This window comes from Anguilla rostrata, chromosome 3, assembly GCF_018555375.3.
Source record: "Anguilla rostrata isolate EN2019 chromosome 3, ASM1855537v3, whole genome shotgun sequence".
Lineage (NCBI taxonomy): Eukaryota > Metazoa > Chordata > Actinopteri > Anguilliformes > Anguillidae > Anguilla > Anguilla rostrata.
Genome location: NC_057935.1, coordinates 7704605 through 7724620, shown reverse-complemented (window position 1 = coordinate 7724620; position 20016 = coordinate 7704605). Strand labels below are relative to the sequence as shown.

Below are 20016 nucleotides of genomic sequence, written 5' to 3'. Positions count from 1 at the left end.
AGTGACTATAGTTCGGCTGACTGCATTTACTGAGCAGCGAGGGGTGGGGAAGAGGGGAGGTGTACAAATAACCAAAATTATTTTGAGATCCTTCAAAAGGTTTTTAAAAATCCTAGCACAATTTCCCCCTCCCTCAATGTCCAACTCACTCCTATACACTTGAGTGTGGTTGATAGCTTTTACAGCAGAACAGTTTACAAGTACATTGTGGCTAATTGCAATTAATGTGTGGTTGACTGAAATGTGGCTTCTTAACATGAATCAAGCAAATAGACAGCAGATGTAGTATGATAAGGGATTTACAATGAATGAGATTCATATAAGTTTCCATCTTTATTGTGTCTGCTATGCATGTATATTAAGCCTTTTATAGGCAATGAAATAATCTGCTTTAGCCAGTAAGCACAGAAAAGTTTTTTATTTTTTTATTTTTTTAAATACCAGATGATTTTTGGGACAGTAAATTGAACCTTATTTAAGGGCAAAAGTTCATACCTCAGTCAAAGGCAATTACAGCTTTCAGTCATATTAATGAGGATCAAAGATTATATTTAATTGGTGCTGTACTAGGTGGAGTTGAGGCATCGGCAATACAAACTTGAATGCTTCCAGCCAATTGCCAGTGGCAGTTGAGGAGCTCTGCCTGTTGTGCTCTTATGTTGGTGTTGTTCACTGACATCACCTAAAAGATTGAATGCGGGTTTAATGAGCTGTTTCACCATAGTTCCAATACAAGTGACCAGTCTTCTTTTGGTGTTGTTGTGATGAGCTGAACTTCAGTCTTACAGTGGTTAAAGGTTTGACCCCCCCCCCCCCCCCCCCAATTTGGACACAGTTACCCCAAAAAATGTGTATCATATACATAAATAAATACGTTAATGAATTAATGAATGGATGAATGAATGGATGAACGTATGAATGGATGAATGAATATAGTTTGATTCAGTTACTTGACATCGCCACACATCGCCACATTACCACGTGGTAATTATATTTTTTCAGTCTCAGCGGGATAATCAATTATGAGAGGTCTTCGTGGAGATGCTGAAAACATCAGCTACCTTGTCCAATTTCGGGGCAAGTTTCCTATGTAACTGGTTCTCGCGATAGATAGAACTGGAGACGAGCGAGAACTTCTTGTGTATCCCTCCGCTTATTTTTCTGTTACTTCCTCTATCCGGGTGGAATGTTTTCATTGCCCAGCCCATCATAAATGCACACCAACGATAGAATAGATTCAGTTATTTTACAGGGAACAGGTGAACTAATCATTAGAATATATTATCAAACCACCAGTACCTTACATAAAAAATAAAGAATGTGCTACACTTTCCCTAAATGGTGACGTACCCTGAAACTGAATAAGTTTATCAGACATTTTGGCTCAACCTATTCCTTTGATCGAGCGGCACTTCTTCCTCTTCGGTGAGCCAAAATGACGTCATGTTCCATAGGTCTACGGCTATAAAACCAGGGTCGGCGCGCGCAACTGATGTTAGAAAGGGATTTTGATGCGCTGGCGGATGTGTATATTGGCGGAAGCGCTTCGTGTCATCGCTGCTTAGGGAGTAATGCGGTAGCCGCTGCTGCAAGAGGAAGGACCCCGGTTCCACTCTAGTGTCTTTCAGTTTCGCCTTAAAAATTGTACAGCCTAGTGTGTTGTGTATGATAGGGGAGCAGTGACTAATGTAAGATTGACCTGTTTCTTTTGCAATCCGGTGGAACGCATCGAGCAACAGTTAGAAAAAGTAACGTAACCGCCATTTTAATCGAATAAAACACACGTTTTCAGTGACAGCGGCACAAGCACAACAATGGCTCTGAAAAGAATTCATAAGGTAAGGAAGTCATCGTGAGCGGCGTTGGGCCTGTGAACATAGATTTGACGATTACTTTTTTAAAATCATATTTTAAAAATTACTTTAGGAACCAAAACCGATAAATTCATCGGTCATTTCAAATCGTTTAAACCACGCTTTCACCAGTGAGTAGATCCTGACAGTGAAGCAATGCGCCCTGTTCGATGTTCCCAACCAACACATCTAGGGCCCTCCACTTTATAGCTGGTCTACGACGTACTTCCTTCAGTGCGTTTTAGAAACCACTTAAACTCGCTACGTTTTGGTTCAGTCTTAACGGGCATCATTATTAGCTATGCTGATCCGTTGGCTAAGGCGTCCTGGTATTCGGCTAGCTAAAGCTACCCAGCTAATTGCTAGCTAGCATCGCGTATTGTGGGCAACGTTAGCACAATACCTAGCTTACTGGCTAATGCTGGCTAGCTATCTAGCGGCCGCAAGTTTCCGATTTACAGTCGATTTGTGAACTGCGTAGCTAGCTAAGGAGGTGAAGTTAGCTTCGGAGTTCCTTAGATGGTCAGTCAAACTGCCTGGATTCGAATATAACAGAAAGTAATACCAAAATTGACGCTGATTCCGTATTGGCTTCTTCCTGACCAGCACTAGGCTTTATCGGGCATTTTGGGCCTACTGAACTTTTCAGCTTCTCGTTCCCCTGCTAACAGCGTTTACAGGGTGAGGTTCTGGGGTGTGGGGGTTAACGTTGGAGCCGTGCTAGTCTGGTATTTATTAGCTAGCTAGCTAATGTGGAATAATCGGAATTGGGTTGCTGCCGTTGCATTTTTCTGTAAATCAGACAGGTACGTGCCAGTTTAAGTGGAATAAGTCGACCAACTACAGCTGACATTGGCAGTATTAGCTAGGTAATTTGCCAGTAAACTGGTATCAGTTCGGTTTGAGATTTTACAGTCAAGTGTTGGGTAAACTAACGTTAGTAACTTTAAAACGATGTATAGTCTGAAACGAGCCCATAAGTGTTATCAACCTTAGAGATGCACTTAGAACGAGTTTATTCACGCATGTCTACGTTTAGACTAACTTCCAACCACCACAAACTAGCCAAGTTGACAGAATTGAGTTTATGTGCAAGTCGTAGCGGATCTCTAACTATTGGGCTTCAAGTAAGGTACGCTTTGAAGTCCAACCAGCTGTTAACTACAGGTGGTGCGGCATAATCGGTTCGGACCGTAATCATGCACGCCAGCGCTAGTTAGTGATGTAGGGACGTTAATTGAGAATTTTACCCAAAGCAGGGGAACTCATTTGAAACTGGAATTGAAGCCGTTGCTTTGCTGTTGAATATGACGTCCCCGCGTACACGTCAGACTTGTTTGTGGAAGTCGTACACGTCATAGCCTAGCATGGACATGAACACCTAAAGTGAAGCCCTCTTATGTCATTGTAAATGACGAAATGATGTTTCGACTGATGGGTCCTATCACATGGGTTTGGGTTTTCAGTGGTGGGCTAAGGTTTTGTTGTGATGACAACTGGTAATATTAATGTTGAATGCAGTGCTGGAATTCTGAAAGTGTGGTCCATTGCCCTGCCTGATTTTGTGAGTGAGCGATAGAAGTTAACTTTACACAACTTAATTAATCAATGGTGAGCTTTCAGTTTTTCTTTCAGAAAGATGGTGGTGTAAGTTAAACAAATTTACTGCACGTGAAGTCATATTTCCACAGATGTATGTAAATGCCTCGCAAAGGCAATGGGCATTATGTAATGGGGGGGAGGGGGAGGCTGACAATTGACTTGAATGATGTTGTTCTGTGTACAGGAGTTGAATGATTTGGCACGTGACCCTCCAGCGCAGTGTTCAGCGGGACCTGTTGGGGACGACAGTGAGTACCATCTGCTCGCACGTTAACCTGCATCTCTTCACAAGTTAAACCCTTTCCAAAAACGGCACCGTGCGCTGCTTTGAACGCAAGGCAGTTTTATCACCACGTGAGCTCCCTGGCGGCGCCGGGGACGTCTTTCATTGTACCTGCGTTAACGAGTTATTTAAAACTCGACTCTGTTGGGTCGCGAGAGCGTCAGTGCTTACCTCACACGCCAGCAGGGTGCCAGGCCCTGCAACCGGTCGGGCGACACCTGCGCATCAAGCGGATAACGTGCGTGGAATAGTCTGCGCCGTCAACGGCAGTTGGTAGTGTGCCAGCCCAGGAAGCGGATAGTTACGCTTTTTGCATTAAAATTCCAGGTTTGATTGGGTTGCAGTTGGGGCGGTAGAAATTAAGAGCCAAGTGGGTAATTTGCGGAGCTTGTTGCTACGGTTGCGGCAGATCCGTGCACGCTTGCTTTGACCCCGCGCTGCATAGGCTGCACCGCTCCCGTTTTTTTTATTTTTTTATTTTTTTTTGCCGGATGCCAATAGGCTCTAGACTCGAGTCCTGGCTCCATAATTTTTTTCCAGAAAAAGGAGGTTTGGATAAGGGCGACCCCTGAGCTGACGTGCTGGGAGCAGTGCATTTGATGCCAGGTACTTGACCTGAATCTCTTCAGCAAAAATACCCAGCTGCATCGATGGATTCTATGTTTAAAAAAAAAGTGAACCAAATTAATCACTTTGGGTAATGCGGAAGTACAGGGCACATATATAGTGCCTTTTTATGCTGTGTTTTTGGAAGGGCTGCCTCCTGCAGCTTTATGGATGCCTAGTTTAAATCGGCGTGGAATGCGCACAGGTAGGCTTCCCTTATCGGAGGCTGCATCTTCACACATCTGAATACGAGCGTGGCTGGCTGTGCGAACGCTCACGTTGACTGTGTTGAATTTCAGAATCGCTTCAACCTCCGGGGCTCAGGCAGAAAAGAAAAAAAAAAAAAGCTGCCCAACCCCTGCTTCCCAACACGCACAAGACTTTTTTTTCTTTCCTTTTTTTTTTTTCTTTCTTCTCCCTCCGTATTTGCAAACAAAATTCATTTGGCACGTTCGTTTGAAAGCACTCCGCCAGGAGAGGTGGGGGAAAGCCAGCCGTGTTGGGTGTCATTGAGTATCAGTGAAGTGGCCCTCAGAATGTAGTGCTAATGAGGTACTCCAATGAATATTATTATTTTATTTAAATTTTATTTAGCCGATTCAAAATTATTTAGGCGGCACAAGAACCTCAAAAACAATCACGTACAGCTTAAAATGAAGATATATTAAAAATTAAAAATACATTTTTTTTTTTTAATAAGCCATTGAAGTTTCAGGTGTTATTTCAGATGAAAATTTGACATGAAGACGACGCACTGTAGCATGTCAGTTTCCTACCATGTCACCTGGGAGATTCCCCCAACCCCAACTTCCCCCTCCCCCCCCCCATATGTGGATGTGTTGCTGCTTTTAGTGTTTATACACAAACCTTGTGTCAAAGCATCCAACCCACTCTGCCTGTTCCCTTTTACATTCCATTATATTCATTGAGCACGAGCTCTTGCACAATACAGCAGAACATAGGGGCATCCCCACAGTCAAATGAGCAGCAGTACCAGACCTGGTTGACAACATTCCCGGACCCGCAAGTGTATGTGTGACTAAAAAACACTGAATGCAAGTTAACTGTGTTAACCAACCGTAATACCAAACCATAAGAGCGTTTTAGTTTAATTTTTTATATAAAGTGAAACAAACAAGGCAGACTGAAGCGGGTATTTATGTAAGTATGACACAGATTTGTAAAAAGTTGATGCCATATGGGTAGCACTGCATGTTTTATACTTGGGCGCTAACTGCTAGCGTTTGACTGAGACTGCAGTGTTTTACCATCTGCGATGCTGAGCTGTGGACGTATGAAGACGCTTTGTCCCCTGTCAGGTGGTGAAGTCATAATGTCCTCATAATGAGTCTGTACACAAGGATGTGCCTAAATATGCAATGCATTCCTTTGGGCACATTGAAAGCATTCCTTGTTTAAAAAGGTAAAGGTGCCTTTCGGCAGGCATAGTGAGGCACTCAAACCCATTCCCTACTGTGAGGTTCCATTGTATCCCCAGCGGAATGTGTTTGGTACCATTTATCTGAGCTTTTATAAAAGAGTTTATTATCATTTTTTAAAAGCGCCATCATAGCCACGCCAATTTGTAGTAGGTGCAGAGAACTACAAAACCCACAGCTGTGGCAGTAATCTTTCCATTTTAAATCACTGGGTTTGTCACGTAGGCCTGTTCCAGGGTTTTTGCCGACAAACTCGCAGAGACTTTGCTAGTTCACAGGCGGCATGTGCTATGTGAAAACTCTCAGTTCTACATTTTTGTACTCAATCGGAAGATTAATATATGTTTCAATCTCAAATAAAATGCCACATTGCAATAAGGCACATACTTCTCTTGCTGATCCTTGAATCCCTATAAAGCAAATCTTGTATGGTGTCAATTTTAATTTTGTTTATGTAAAGTGATCTAAAGTTTTCTGTTGTCACAATTTCATTTGTTTTGGCAATCACATCTTTGTATTAAAATATAAATAAAAAAATTTGTACGTATTTTTTAAAATAATTTTTTTCCCCCCCCACAAATTTCCTGCGCTCTTACCAAACACAAAGTGGAATTTCCTTAAAGCATTCATTTAAATCCTAATTAAGCCAGATAGACTTCAGTGAAGCAAAGCAACTGTTCTGTTGTTGCTGGAATAGATTCTGATGTCTCTGTAGCCATGAGAGTGATGGAAAAGCATATCCGTTCATTCTTTTGGATCAAAATGCCTTTAGGCATCTGAACCTCAGGCATTTCTTTTAAAGTGTTGTTGACGTTGAACTGATGTTAGATTGACACATTAAATACAGTTGGGTTCTGATTTAGAAAAAGGTGGTTTCTGTGATGTACTCTGGTAACGCCTGAGGGTGGGGGTGGTGTTGGTGCGTAGGTACCCAAAAAGTTTCAAAGACATCCCCAGGCACCTCCATGAATTTAAAAGGAGGTTTAGTATTTTGAAATTTTCCCAAATCTTTATGTAGTCATTGCGTATCTAGTTTGGCCAGGGACCGCCCTGCAGTACATTCATGGGCCCTCCTGTTGAGAAACCAGGAGGGAAGTGAAGCATAGGGAATATTCTGAGGTATGTTACTGGGGTTGTATCTGTCACCAGGTCACTCTGCATGTTCTAATGGTAGAGCCTTATTCATGGGAGATGTGTGTCTGATCTGAAATTTTTCTTGATAAATACACACTGTAATTAGTGATAATTGACCCAGAGCATCAAAGAGGATCTTGCAATTAATGTTTAGACTGAATTTTAAATTTTCTCCTTACTGGCTGGTAAAATAAGAGTAAGACTGTGATGTCGCCTTTATTGGTAGAACGTGAGAGCTCCACGAATCATGGAGTACGTTGGTGAGTGCTAATGGAACAATGCTGACAATGATTGGTGGATACTTTCTAGGATCCTTGTGGGAGTTACCAGGAAGTAGCCTCTGCTCATTGTCCCTATTGATCTATTGGTTTTCTGTGTGCCCCGTGATTGGTGGAGGAGCTGTCTATGTTTTCTATGAGTAAGGTGATAACACAGCAGTCCTCGCCCCATTTCTTTATTGCAGCTTTCCAGCTGTTTCCCTTGTCTGGCTGCTTTGTGCTAACTATGGCTGATTACTGTAGACATGATCGTCTTTTCATCTCTTTCAGTGTTCCATTGGCAGGCCACAATAATGGGACCAGTAAGTATGCTTTATGAACACAAATTTCACCAGTTTTTAACGCTTGCGTCCGGTGCCCGTTGAAGTCATGACAGTGTTTCTGTGATTTTTAAAATTAATTTATTTTTTATTTTTATTTTACAGAATGACAGTCCGTACCAGGGAGGCGTATTCTTCTTAACCATTCACTTTCCCACAGACTACCCCTTTAAACCGCCAAAGGTGAGGCTCCGCCCCTTCGTGCTTTAGGAAGTGGCGGGAGGGGGCTTTGAATGCTCCATATATACGGTCCAGAGAATTCCCTGCTTCATTTCTCTTCCTCTCTCTCTCTTCTCCGATTCCTCACTCTCAGGTTGCATTTACCACAAGAATCTACCACCCAAACATCAACAGCAATGGCAGCATCTGTTTGGACATCCTCCGGTCACAGTGGTCGCCCGCACTCACCATCTCCAAAGGTAGAGGAGCCAAACACACACACGCACACACACACACACACACACACACGCACCCTGTCTTCAGCTGTCCGCCGTTACCATGACCACGCGCTGACCCGTCCTCGTCTCTCTCTTAGTTCTCCTGTCAATCTGCTCACTGCTATGTGACCCCAACCCAGACGACCCGCTAGTGCCTGAGATCGCCCGCATCTACAAGACAGACAGGGAAAAGTGAGTCCCCACGCCACGGTTGACCCTGTTGCACTGTTGGGGCGGGGTTCTGGGTACTGCGCTTTTCTGGAGCAATCCGTCTAAACCAAGCGACAAAAACTGGGCTTCGTTTTTGAAGCTCACTTCCTGGACTTGTTGGGATACGTTGCTCACTAGCGCCAGTGCGGTTAGCTCCAGTATAGGCGTTTCAGCCACACTTGAATGTAAGTCAGTGGTAACAATGCAGTCAAAATTCAAAGCTGAATCTTTTTTTTTTTTTCTCCCTACAAGAAAATGTAGTCGCAATGGGTTTTTTCTTAGTCTGTCCCCCAGTCTGCTGATTTAAGTTGCTGTGTTATTGGGACAATGTTTTAATATTTCGTGGACAAATTGGGGACTGTTTGCATCACTGCCGACACACTGTATCCCATGCGCTTGGTGGACAGCCTGGACTCAAGCTCGTATAAGGGTACCCTTGTTCCTACTCCGCAATCTGGCTCCAGTTTGTACAACATGGCAGTGCCAAAAATGGCATTTCCATGGTTTCAAATAGCTTTTTACCAAGCTCTTAGTAAATCAGCGAGTGATGTCACCATCCATATTTTTTCCTACATTTCTGTGCTCTAGACAAATTTTCACTTGGGTGGTTGACTATTTGGGGGGGGGGGGGGAGGATTGTGAACACTTGTATAGCTTTTCCTGTAGATCTAGTGTTGGGTTGTTGGTGCCATATCTGCATCAGTGCTATTTTGCTTTTTAATTTATTTATTTTTGTTCCCCCAGGTACAACAAAATAGCTCGGGAATGGACACAAAAATACGCGATGTAGCCGGAGGGCCGGAGCACAGAGAAATGCCTCTACATCTTAAGGCTAGGGGAGCTTTTGAAAGAAACAAATCTCGTTGGTTTTCCATTGGAGTGCTTTATTTGAGCCACGCCTCCCCTCTGCACCTGTTTCCCCCCCCCCCCCCACCCACCTGGCTGTCATGTTGTACATATTTTCAAAACTGCAATCGTAGACGACCCCCCCCCCCCCCCAGGCCCCCCCCCATCTGCTTTCAGTCTCTCAGGATGTGGCCGAGTAGGGCCAGTCCAGTCACAACGTTTATGATTCTAAAAGCATTCCTTCATTTTAAGAACTGAGGGTAATAGGCCCAGATTAAGGGATTTCACATTGAATTTGTAATTTTTTTTTTTTTAATCCCCCTTCTCCTCATTTGCTTCCTGTGCTTCCAACTGTACTGTGAGTCGGGGGCAAATCAAATTTTTTTTGGTGTGTGTTTGTATGTAAATCTGAGGAATTCTTTTAAACTCATAACAGGTTATGAATGGAAATGTTAGTCCTTTGAGTCTTTTTCCATTCTACTGGACAAATTCTTAAGCACTTGTTTTTTTTTTTGGTTTTTTTTTTCCCCCTCCCTCCCTGTTTCCAGTGTCATGTGACCAAGTCTGTTCTTTCCCACGTACATCACAGTTGCAATCTGAACAAGTTATTAGTTTAACAAGCGTTTTATTTCAACCCCCGCCCCCACCCCCCCTCCTAACTCTAGGTTGCATTTGGCTATTGTTGAATTAGAAGCTAACAGCTCCAGTTATACTCTTGCTCTGTCAGGTCCTGGGTGCGAGGTGCAAGGTCCTGACAGACAACCTCTGTATATTTAATTACCTGACAGCTCATGGAGCTGGTGTGTTGATTAAACTGTGTAATAAAAAAAAAATGATTACTAAAGTCTGAACTTGGAAGTCAAGCATCAATGAGGCTTTTGCTGAAAACGAGCTTTGTGGAGAGAAATCGGTTTGATGTTTAGCAGTCTTTTTGTAAAAAAAAAAAAAAAAAAAAGAAAAAATGAAAAGACATGGAACCATGTTCATCTTTTTTCCACGTTCTGTGCAGATTTGCGTCTTCACGCATTCAAGAACTGCTCATTATGAATAGTTAATTTACAATAAATAAATAAAATGTTCCTGGTTAATGGAAGTGTCAAATTTTCCTGAGAGAATCAGCAAAATGCTGCAGTATGCAACGGTATGTTAATGAGGAGCATTTGGAACATCCTATTTGCTAGAGAACTGCCCCTTTTAAAAAATTAAAAAATAAAAATATTTTTACTTTTTTTTTAATGAATGCTCCAATAATGACACACACGACTTTGAATGGCGAGAAAAGTATGCTCATTTTGCTTTTCTCAAAGATCCAATTAAAATTGCTTCAGGTAAACTGGATAATATATTGTTATTGTTGCAATGACAAACAGCCATTTGAATTAAATAAAGGAGGGAGAAAGGATCTGGTCCTGGCTTTTAGATTATTTGGCATATTTGTCATGGTCCTCAATGTAGTTACATATATGTATGTGGTCATATAGCTTGACCTGTGCTCTCAAATGAAAGATAAAACTGTATGGGGTTCCTCTACGGTACCGAGTGTTGGTGTGGGTAGAGTTCCGTTGTATGGTGTATCAGAAGCTGTTTGATCTGGAAACTGAACTAATCGGCCATTATACAGAACGGTGTGTTCAATTAGGTAATTCTGGCGTTCCATTTTATTTAAAACGAACGCATTCTGGCATTCGAACACATAATATAGAATTTAATACACGTGTGTATGTGTGCTGTATATGAATTATATCACTGGCCTGGGTAAGTGGATTCTGGTGAGCAAGTGGCATCAATCGGTGAACTATCCGGACGAGTAATGAGCATTTCTACAGAGGGAAAAAACATTTTGGTATTCTTGCACTGCAGTACCATCTGTAGTAGCTGTCACTCCAAACGTTATTTCTTCACCTTTAGAAATCCACGGTCCCTTTTATAATCAGATATGGCTCCCATGACGTAGCATATTGGAGAAGCCGGCACAATCCTGGCTTCTGAAGGGAGGCGATTCAGAGTCCACAGACCTTGTGAGTTTAGTTACGAACACCGAACAGGCCTAACTTGCGTATCTGCAACCACGAGGAACGGAAGATGTCGACACTATCAATGCCAGCGTTACAGTTATTACCAGAGCACCTGGTAAGCACGGGATTTCACCTTCCCAAAGGTAACGTGTGGCTTTAAATCTAATCATTTCAGCGAGGGAACTAGCTGCGTGGACAGTGCTGCCAATGCCAGCTAGCGTACTTGCTAAATTAGCCCGTAACGCGTTTGAACATGCAGGAGTTTGCTTGTGAGGTATGATAGCATACTGACAGTTTGGCAGTGCTATCTAGCTACACCGACCCGTTTTTGTCATTTACTTGTTAAATTGAAGAATCATGGAAGAAATTAACGTTGTTCACAGCTGACCTCACATGACATTTAAGCCAACATGCTAACACAGCTAGTTAGTTCAATACAGAGACTGTAAAAAATATCAGATGCGTAGCTAACCTACCTAGCTAGCCAGAGTTGGCTAGATAGGTAAAGTTAGCTCGTAACAACTGATATCAAATAATCATGATAACTCAGTCAGGCTATTACGGTTTGAGACTGCATGCGTTTCTCTTAATAATGTTTTTGAATGTAATTTTCATTTGATGTGCGAGTTGGCAGGTGTGGTAATGCACTATGTAGGAGATCTGTGAAGTGTTATCACATTTACCTAACGTTAATCTTTGGGCTTTAGAGCATGACTGGAGGTGTTGTTCAAGACCCAGGCACCATGTGACCGGGTTTGAGAGGGCTAAGCCTGAGCAAAGCCCCACCACAAGTTCATTCAATTTTCCACGTCCGGAGCCAATTTGGTTACATGTTGCTTACTCTGGCTAATACCGTAACGTTACATTGGACAGATATGTACACCGTATCTGGACACCAGGTCGGTGTTATAGTCTGCATTCATTTTCTGCCATTTTGGAATGTGGTATGTGTTAGTTATAGATCGATTATAAAAGCAGCTTTTCTAAGCTTTTTAGCAACGTTTGCAAGACTCCAACAATGATCAGTAACGACGTTGTGACCAGTATTCTGATATGTAAAGCATTGTGGTGTAAAGTTGTCCGTCACTTTCATGACGCTCTGTATTTCCGGACGCGAACTGCGCAGTTTGGTTACATAACAAATCGCACTGAATAAACGGCAGTATCTTGCACAGTCAAGCCCCAGTGTACCCACTATTTTGAACATAGATGGAGATGTGTTACTTAATGTGCAGCGGACTGTAGTGCTAATAGTCAGTGAGAAAGTTCTGCGATTCACTGTCGCCTGAGCCAGATTTTTCCACGAAAAAAAGAACGATCAGTGGATTTCATAGTCCAATATTGTAAATAAACTTAGTTATTTACACTATTGGCAAGCTTTAGGAGTTACACGATTTACAATGATCACAGCAGAAGTCAAAGTACATTGTTTTTGAGGTTTGCTCTCAGCAGATGCTACAGGGACCGCCATGAACATGTTTACATTTTGCAGAAAGCCACAACAGTTTTAATAAATGTTGAACCACGAGCACTATTCAATGCATTCCTGCATAGTAATGTATCCAGCAGTTCTCCTAAGGCATTCCACGTATTGTCAGAAACCAGTTAGTGTGACTGAAATGAAGACAACACCACACCGCTATGTAAACAGATTAACGGTATTAACGGTTTCCACCCCTGTCATATTGATATTATACAGCCAAAACAGCAACACGTAGGCCTTTATTGGCTCTGTAAAAGAATATAGCATTGCAGTGAATGTGTCTTTCTTTTCTCACCTATTTTTTCAGTATAGACTCATAGTTCTCAATTAGAAACAAAATAGGGACACCATCCCTTTGATTTAAATAACATGTTATTTAAGTCAAAGCACTATGCAGGAATATCAATAATGTGGAATGAGTCTGATTATTTATTTATTTATTTTTAGAACACACACTGTTATAATTTGTGATAATTTTAACTAACTAACTATTTAACTAACAAAGAACCAAATGGAAATCTAATCGAATGTGAGTAATCATAGATGGACAGGGTACTGTTGCAAGCACTGACCACATTTTCAGGGAAGGGTGCAGCAGCTTTTAATTTGGTACTTGGTTTGTTTGCAGAGCTCTGGTTACAGTTGCAAGGTCAGTTGAGACTATGACTGTGACACGAAGCCATGAGACAGAATTGGCTGCTGGGACACAACGACGCAGGATTAATGTGTTATGCTTCAACACCTAAAATGACTGGGAAGCAAGGAGTCAAACCTGTAGTACCCCGATTAAGCTATCTGGCCACGGGGGGCAGTGATTTGTCTGCAGATCTTGGAAACCTGTTGGAAGTTTTCCCCTTGGTTGTGTCCGAAACAGCTTACTTGCCTACTATTGAGTATACAAGTTGTGTACAACTTGCCTACTCGAGTTGCCTACTCAATAGTTGCCAAGTAAGCTGTTTCGGACACAAAACAGGAACTAGTCAAACAGTGCAAAGTGAAAACCATGTTGTTGTTTTTTTCTTTTTTTCAGAGGTTAAATCTGCTAAACGCTCCCGTCCCCATACCCAGAGTGTGTGTTATGCTGAGAAGATGGTGATTGGTCCCTCAGTGTTTTTTCTGTTGCCTAACCGTGTGCATTGACTTAACAGTTCATTTTCACGCCGTTCGCCGCACTGCTTTTGAGACGCACACGCGTCATGCTATGCTTATTTGCATTAGGATGTATCGGTCTGGGAGCGCGCCGTGCCGCCAGATGGGTTATTGGTTCTATTCCCAGGCGGCTCACTGCCCTTTCGCCCTTGGGGGAGTTGGTTGGCTTGACCGAAGCGTTAGCTCTTTTGAAAGAGAGGAGGTAGAAAGCTAACGGGGACCGCGCTCGTGCTTCCAGGTCGGCTGACCGCCATCTTGCCTGTGGCGGCGGCGGCGGCGGCAGCTTTTGGCGCCTACCTGCTCTGCAAGTCCACCGGCGGCAAGAACGGCAGGATGAACGAGACCATCGACAAGGACAGCCCCAAGGTGGTGCACAGCTTCGACGTGGAGGACATCGGCTCCAAGGCGGCGTACTGCCGGTGCTGGAGGTCCAAGAAGGTGCGTGGTGTCAGCCCGGAGGCCAGCTTCCTGTGCCAGGAAGTCCGTTTTTGGAGTGTTGTCATTTGCGTGCTGAGCGTTTCTTTGGGTGTTAATGAGACGCTTATGGTAGGTGGCATCAGATGCTACTGTCAGGTAAATGGATTTCATGACACTCATAAAATAATTGTGTTACGCAATAATGACCATAATGTTCCAGAATGAACATATTTTGTGCCTTTCTTAACTGGTACTGGACACTGGCTTCACTGTTGAAGAATTGGCATCCCAATAATTGGCATCCCATCACTGCAGTCTTGAGAGATGGAAATGTGAAGTAGTGGTCGGCTGTTACTGCTGTCTGTTGGATGAGATGAGTATGCATGTTGGTTTTGTGTCTCACCTCTCTGTCCCACCTGCAGTTCCCCTACTGTGACGGGTCCCACGGCAAGCACAACCAGGAGACGGGTGACAACGTGGGTCCCCTCATCATCAAAAGGAGGGACGCCTAGGCACCCGTCCCATCACGACCTCCTCTACAGACACACCTTCCACCAAAATCATCCGAAAGGTTAAAGGTTAAAGGCTAACTGTGAGAGGAGCACATTTGACAGTTACACCTTCTTGCCGAAGAGCCGTTACATGGCATGAGCTCTAATAAATATCAGCCTTTGACATTAAACGCACAGAAAATGAATGAGTGTGTCTTAATTTTAACTTGAATGCACTGATACAAAAAATATTTTTTTCTCTGCCTCTGAAGAGCCTTTCCAGTTGCAAAGTGGCAAGCTGTTTGAGAGCAAGAGCCAGTATTTCCAGTTTGTCCTAAGCAGGGCATGTTTGTGTGCTCTGTTTGTAGTTACACTTGTGCAGCGTATGATTGTATACCAAATATGGCCAATGAAATGGTGAAGTGCAGTTTCTTGTTTAAGTCACCTGTATTTTGAATAAATCTAACCTCCTGATTGAGTTAATACTGAGTGTTCCACCGTTCTTTGTTTTTCTCTTTTGCATGGGAGGGTGCGCATGTGCGCACAAACACACACAAGCACAGAAAATGATCCTGTTGTGTATGTAATGGGTATGTTCATGGGCAGGGGGAGAGAAAAATTTGTTTGTTCTCAAATGCTTCTCCTCCTATCCCCACTAGAGGGCGCCAGTGCTCTCTCAAAAGTTTGCCACAGCTGAAACTGATTGCAGGCCGGGGCCGTACCAGGTCCCTCGGGGGATCTGCTCATAAACTCACTGGGTCATCATCACAGTCTTTATCTGTCAAGACAGTTTTACAGCATTAAAAAAACATTAACTGGATGCGCCAGCACCCATCCTGATAAGTCTGTCTCCGGCTAACGGAGACCCTAATAAATACATGCATTTAAACACTGGCGTAGGCTGCGTGCGTCATGTGAGCGGAACTGAACACCAGGGAAGCGTGTGAAGGAAATGTCTGACTCTGCCACAAGGGGGAGCTCTAGCCTCGTGTTTGGCTCTAGACTGAACTACAGGCAACCTTTGAGAATTTTTCACAAAAATAGGAACTAAAAACGAACTACTTTACGCATTACCTCCATGTTGGGCCCCATGCAGAAAACCTTCCCCCCAGTTTTTGCCAAAATCTTTGGCGTGATATTTGCCTGTGTGATTTCAAGCAGGGTGAAAATATAAGTATGCGGAACGCGCACGCATTAAACAGAAGTTCAACGTGGTCCTCCTTTTTTTACTTCCCAGGTCGTGGTAGAGGTCACCTTGGGCTTGTTCTCCGTGCAGAGGACTATTTTGTTTCTGGATTCACACATCATCTCCATCCGGCTGTCGAATGGCACCCAACACACCCCCAGCACGCCCGTCCTTCGCCCTGGCCAAAGGCTGGCATTGCGTTACAGCACATTTCTGACCGCGGCAACTGAGCACCTGTTAGCGCACTGGCGTGCCGGGGCGCCGAGGCGGCAGATCGAAAGGCTCGCCCGCTCGCTCGCTCGGGGGAAAGGAAGCAAAGCTCGAGCGAGATCGGGCTTGCGACAGGAGGTGGAGGCGGAGGGGACTGGAGGAGGTGGGGAAGGGCCGAGGGGTTTCTTTTTTTTTGTTTGTTTTTTTGGGGAGGCGAGCTGACGGCATTCTTCAGCGTCTGAGAAACCGGACGTTTGTTCCCTCTTTTTTTTTTTTTTTTTTTAAGTTGGCTTTGGGCGCTCCTACGGTGCTGGTCATGTGTATGGCTGGAGGAAGAGGCCATGTGACACTAATCCACCCCTCCCCCTGCCTCCCCCCCCCCGCCCCCGCCCCCCCCACCACCTCAGGGAAGCGTTTGCTCGGTCCTCGCCTCGCTCGCCTCGCTCGGGAAAAACAACAAAGACCCGAGTGTGGCGGCAGCCTGAGGGTGCTGAGCCCAGCATAACAACCGCTGTGCGTGTGTGTGTGCGTGTGTGTGTGTGTGTGTGTGTGTGTGTGTGTGTGTGTGTGTGTGTGTGTGTGTGTGTGTGTGTGTGTGTGAGTGTGTGTGGGGTATGTGTTTGTGGTGTGCATGTGTGAGTGTGTGGTGTGTGGTGTGTGTGTGTGTGTGTGGTGGTGTGTGTGGTGGTGTGTGTGTGTGTGTGTGTGTGGTGTGTGTGTGGAGGTGTGTGTGTGTGTGTGGGGTAGGTGTGTGTGTGGGAGTGTGTGTGGGTGTGAGTGTGTGGGGTGTGTGTGTGTGTGTGTGTGTGTGGTGAGGAGTGTGTGTGTGTGTGGTGTGTGGTGTGGTGTGTGTGTGTGTGTGTGTGTGTGTGTGTGTGTGGTGTGTGTGTGTGTGTGGTGTGTGTGGGGTGTGTGTGTGAGGAGTGTGTGTGTGTGTGTGAGTGTGTGTGGAGAGTGTGTGTGTGTGTGTGTGCGGTGAGATGTGTGTGTGTGTGTGTGTGTGTGGAGTGTGTGTGAGAGAGTGTGTGTGTGTGTGGAGTGAGAGGTGTGAGTGTGTGTGTGTGTGTGAGTGTGTGTGAGGAGTGTGTGTGTGTGTGTGTGTGAGTGTGTGTGTGGTTGTGTGTGTGTGCGTGTGTGGTGTGTGTGTGTGTGAGTGTGTGTGTCAGTGAGAGAGAGTGAGTGTGTGTACGTGTGTGTGAGTGTGTGCGTGTGTGTGTGTGTGTGAGTGTGTGTGTGGTGTGTGAGAGTGTGAGTGTGTGTGTGTGTGAGTGTGTGTGTGTGTGTGTGTGAGTGAGAGAGAGTGAGTGTGTGTACGTGTGTGTGAGTGTGTGCGTGTGTGTGTGTGAGTGCGCATATGTTTGCTTGTTGTGTATCCGTTTGGGTGGGAGTGCCCGTGTGTAAATACCAGCAAATAAATGGCATTGTTCTTTGCATAACTTGTGCATTTTTTTATTGAGTGTTATTCAAATGTCAACAAGGGAAATTAAATGAGGTACTAGCAAATTTACTGAGAAGGGAGGACTACAGACAGGCAGCAATCAGGACTTGGGACAGGGAAGGAAGAGAGAGAGAGAGTTATGGGGTATAGACGGACTAGGGCAGAGGCAGGCCGACAATAGAGAGAGGAGGGACAGACGGGTTTGGGTAGAGCGGGATTGGTGGAGAGTAGATAAAGATGGGGCTGAGGTTTTGATGGACTTGGGCAGGGGAGAAGCAAAAAATAAATAAATAAATAAATATGATCTTTAACTTGTATCTTAACAAACAGTTAAATATCTTTATGGTTTTGTATTTCTACCTGCCTTGTGTTTCCATGACGATCTAGTAGCTGTCACGATCCCCCCCCCCCCCCCCCCCAACCCCACCCAATCAAGCTACAACCAACACACCAGGAAACAAACCAGGGTGGGTGGAGGAAATCACCTGAAACAAACAGCCTGTGGAAATCGGCATCGGTTCAACAGGATCAAAAAGGCTACAGTGCACTAAGTTGTTTTTGCGGTAATCAGTCAACAGGCCTGTAAAAGCACGCTTGCAAACGCCAGAGCCTCCAACCCTTGGCCTTTTCCTCAACTCTTAATTGATCAGAATGAAAAAGGCTGCCAGTTGTACACACAGCCCACCTCACCTGTTTTTAAAAAAAAAGATTCAGATTGCGTCCAGATTCGTTGCTGGTTTTGAATTGCAAACAAAGGCCAGTATATTTCATACCTGTCCAGAGGACAGAGGACAACGACCTCTGGTCTACAGCCAATAAGCCGGAAGACTCAATAAGCTATGTTTTGAACATAATCAGTGTTTTTTTTCCCTAGGAAGCAAAATCACAATCAGGGCTCAACAGCAAATACATTTAGGTTATTCAACATTTATTGAATAAATCCATAATTCAGCTCAAATCAAATCAATCTTATTTGTGTAAAATTCTTTATGGACACACTGTCAAAAGGACATTTTTACAATAAAACAGGAAATAGTAAAAATTGAGAAGGACCCAGCTTGAACCCCTAACAAACCAGCAGACGTGTCTTCAAACAAATCAAAACAAAATACCAAGCCTCTGTGGCAATATATGTTCGGGTACAAAAATTGCACTGATCTGGTCCTTACAGCTGTGCCAAAAATGACATTATATGACGAAACATCATTGTTTTTGAGGCTACTGCCAGGCCCATGCCAACCTCACGCTACCTATGGGGTTGGCAGTGGGACGGTTATATTTTGTACATGCCACACATGTCTGGTTGAGGACTGTTTGATTGCCCAAATCAAAGTTATGGAGGGAAATGAATCGGATACGTGCCTGACCCTTGCCCTCTGTGAAAGCTCAAATGTGATTGGATAGTGCAAGAAGTTCCCATTGAGTGACACTTCACCTAATGACCTGTTAAATATTTCCTGTTGACAGAGTCTGTCACAGCAGTAACTCCGTTATTTTTCATCTGGAAAGCTTTTGATTTACTACTGCAGAGGTGTATATTGCCTCATCATGTGAGGAGGGTTATTACTGTGGTGACTGGGAAATTATGATCTTCCATCCTCACACTTTATCAGGAGTCCCAACCACAAACACTCAAGCATTGGGATTTGAAAAAAAAAACTTGTACCGCAACATTATATTACAATACGTTTTTTCAAAAAAACATGTTTTTCTCCATGTTTGGACCCCCCTCCTCAGGACCCCTTAGTGACTGCTGTGGAAAGGAGGGTAACGACGCACCGGTTAGGATGATCAAAGGCACTCTTGCGTTGGCAGTGCGTTCCCAGCGTAGCCGCCGCTACATATTTAGCCGCAATAGAGGACATCACCAACTGTCATTTGGCTGCCTTTTATGTAAATGTTTACATTGCATTTTACATTCGTTTAGCGGGCACACTTATACGCAGGATGTAAGAGAACAGAAGCACGTCCACCTGTGCCATAGCAACAACAGCGCCAGGCTCGGCTAACAGTGTTCTCCGCTAAAGCGCTAATATAAGTTAACTATGGCAACCAAGGACCTAAATACAGATTGTGGATACATACAAATAACATCTATACAAAAAAAAAACACATTTTAAAACCATAGAAAATAGCATAAAAACCTGAACTGATTGAAGATAGGAGTGCCAAGATTTGGGGATGGGGGGGGGGGAGACAGGACACAGGCCGAGATTTTAGTCTGTGTTGGAAGATAGCCAGTGATTCTGCTGTGAGGAGTTCGTTCCGCCACTGGGGGGGGTGGAGGGGGGCAGGGGTCATACAAACAGCTGTATTAAATTTCAAATTAAATAGCAGCTAGCTGTTAGCAATGCTGGAGTTTCCCTATGATTGCTGGTAAAGTATAGGTATCTCATATAGTATTTAAGCTGTGTTTACCTATATCAGTTATTGCTACATACTAAAGACAAGCACAATATTTGCAAATCTGGGAGGATTTGGACCCTAACTGTCAATTCAGTAGTACTCCAGACATTTTATAAAACCGTTGGGTGTATTGAATGCACCCTTTCAGTTTCAGATGGGAGGTGTAATCCAGATGTTGTCAAGCACACTTAAAAATGTCAAGCTCTCGACTTG

General features: G+C 44.0%; 2 protein-coding genes across 2 annotated transcripts; both read left to right on the top strand.

Annotated features, from left to right (window-relative positions):
- The first annotated feature begins 1499 nt into the window (after positions 1 to 1499).
- On the top strand, positions 1500 to 9859 carry ube2d2 (ubiquitin-conjugating enzyme E2D 2 (UBC4/5 homolog, yeast)). Its single transcript, XM_064325831.1, has 7 exons — positions 1500 to 1838; positions 3640 to 3703; positions 7466 to 7497; positions 7621 to 7698; positions 7829 to 7934; positions 8051 to 8144; positions 8907 to 9859. Exons 1-7 carry the CDS (start codon positions 1815 to 1817, stop codon positions 8950 to 8952), a joined length of 444 nt encoding a protein of 147 aa, XP_064181901.1. The 5' UTR covers positions 1500 to 1814; the 3' UTR covers positions 8953 to 9859.
- A 1032-nt stretch (positions 9860 to 10891) lies between these two features.
- LOC135250026 (CDGSH iron-sulfur domain-containing protein 1-like) lies at positions 10892 to 15046 on the top strand. Its single transcript, XM_064325832.1, has 3 exons — positions 10892 to 11166; positions 13894 to 14093; positions 14495 to 15046. Exons 1-3 carry the CDS (start codon positions 11091 to 11093, stop codon positions 14582 to 14584), a joined length of 366 nt encoding a protein of 121 aa, XP_064181902.1. The 5' UTR covers positions 10892 to 11090; the 3' UTR covers positions 14585 to 15046.
- Positions 15047 to 20016: the final 4970 nt, after the last annotated feature.

What these genes read in the sequence shown, in the direction of transcription:
- ube2d2 (XM_064325831.1), top strand. Translation starts at nt 1,815, where the DNA reads ATGGCTCTGAAAAGAATTCATAAG. An exon ending in GGGACCTGTTGGGGACGACA is followed by an intron (nt 3,704 to 7,465) that starts GTGAGTACCATC and finishes CATCTCTTTCAG; the next exon opens with TGTTCCATTGGCAGGCCACA. An exon ending in TACAAGACAGACAGGGAAAA is followed by an intron (nt 8,145 to 8,906) that starts GTGAGTCCCCAC and finishes TTGTTCCCCCAG; the next exon opens with GTACAACAAAATAGCTCGGG.
- LOC135250026 (XM_064325832.1), top strand. Translation starts at nt 11,091, where the DNA reads ATGTCGACACTATCAATGCCAGCGTTACAGTTATTACCAGAGCACCTG. An exon ending in GGGATTTCACCTTCCCAAAG is followed by an intron (nt 11,167 to 13,893) that starts GTAACGTGTGGC and finishes TCGTGCTTCCAG; the next exon opens with GTCGGCTGACCGCCATCTTG. An exon ending in GGTGCTGGAGGTCCAAGAAG is followed by an intron (nt 14,094 to 14,494) that starts GTGCGTGGTGTC and finishes TCCCACCTGCAG; the next exon opens with TTCCCCTACTGTGACGGGTC.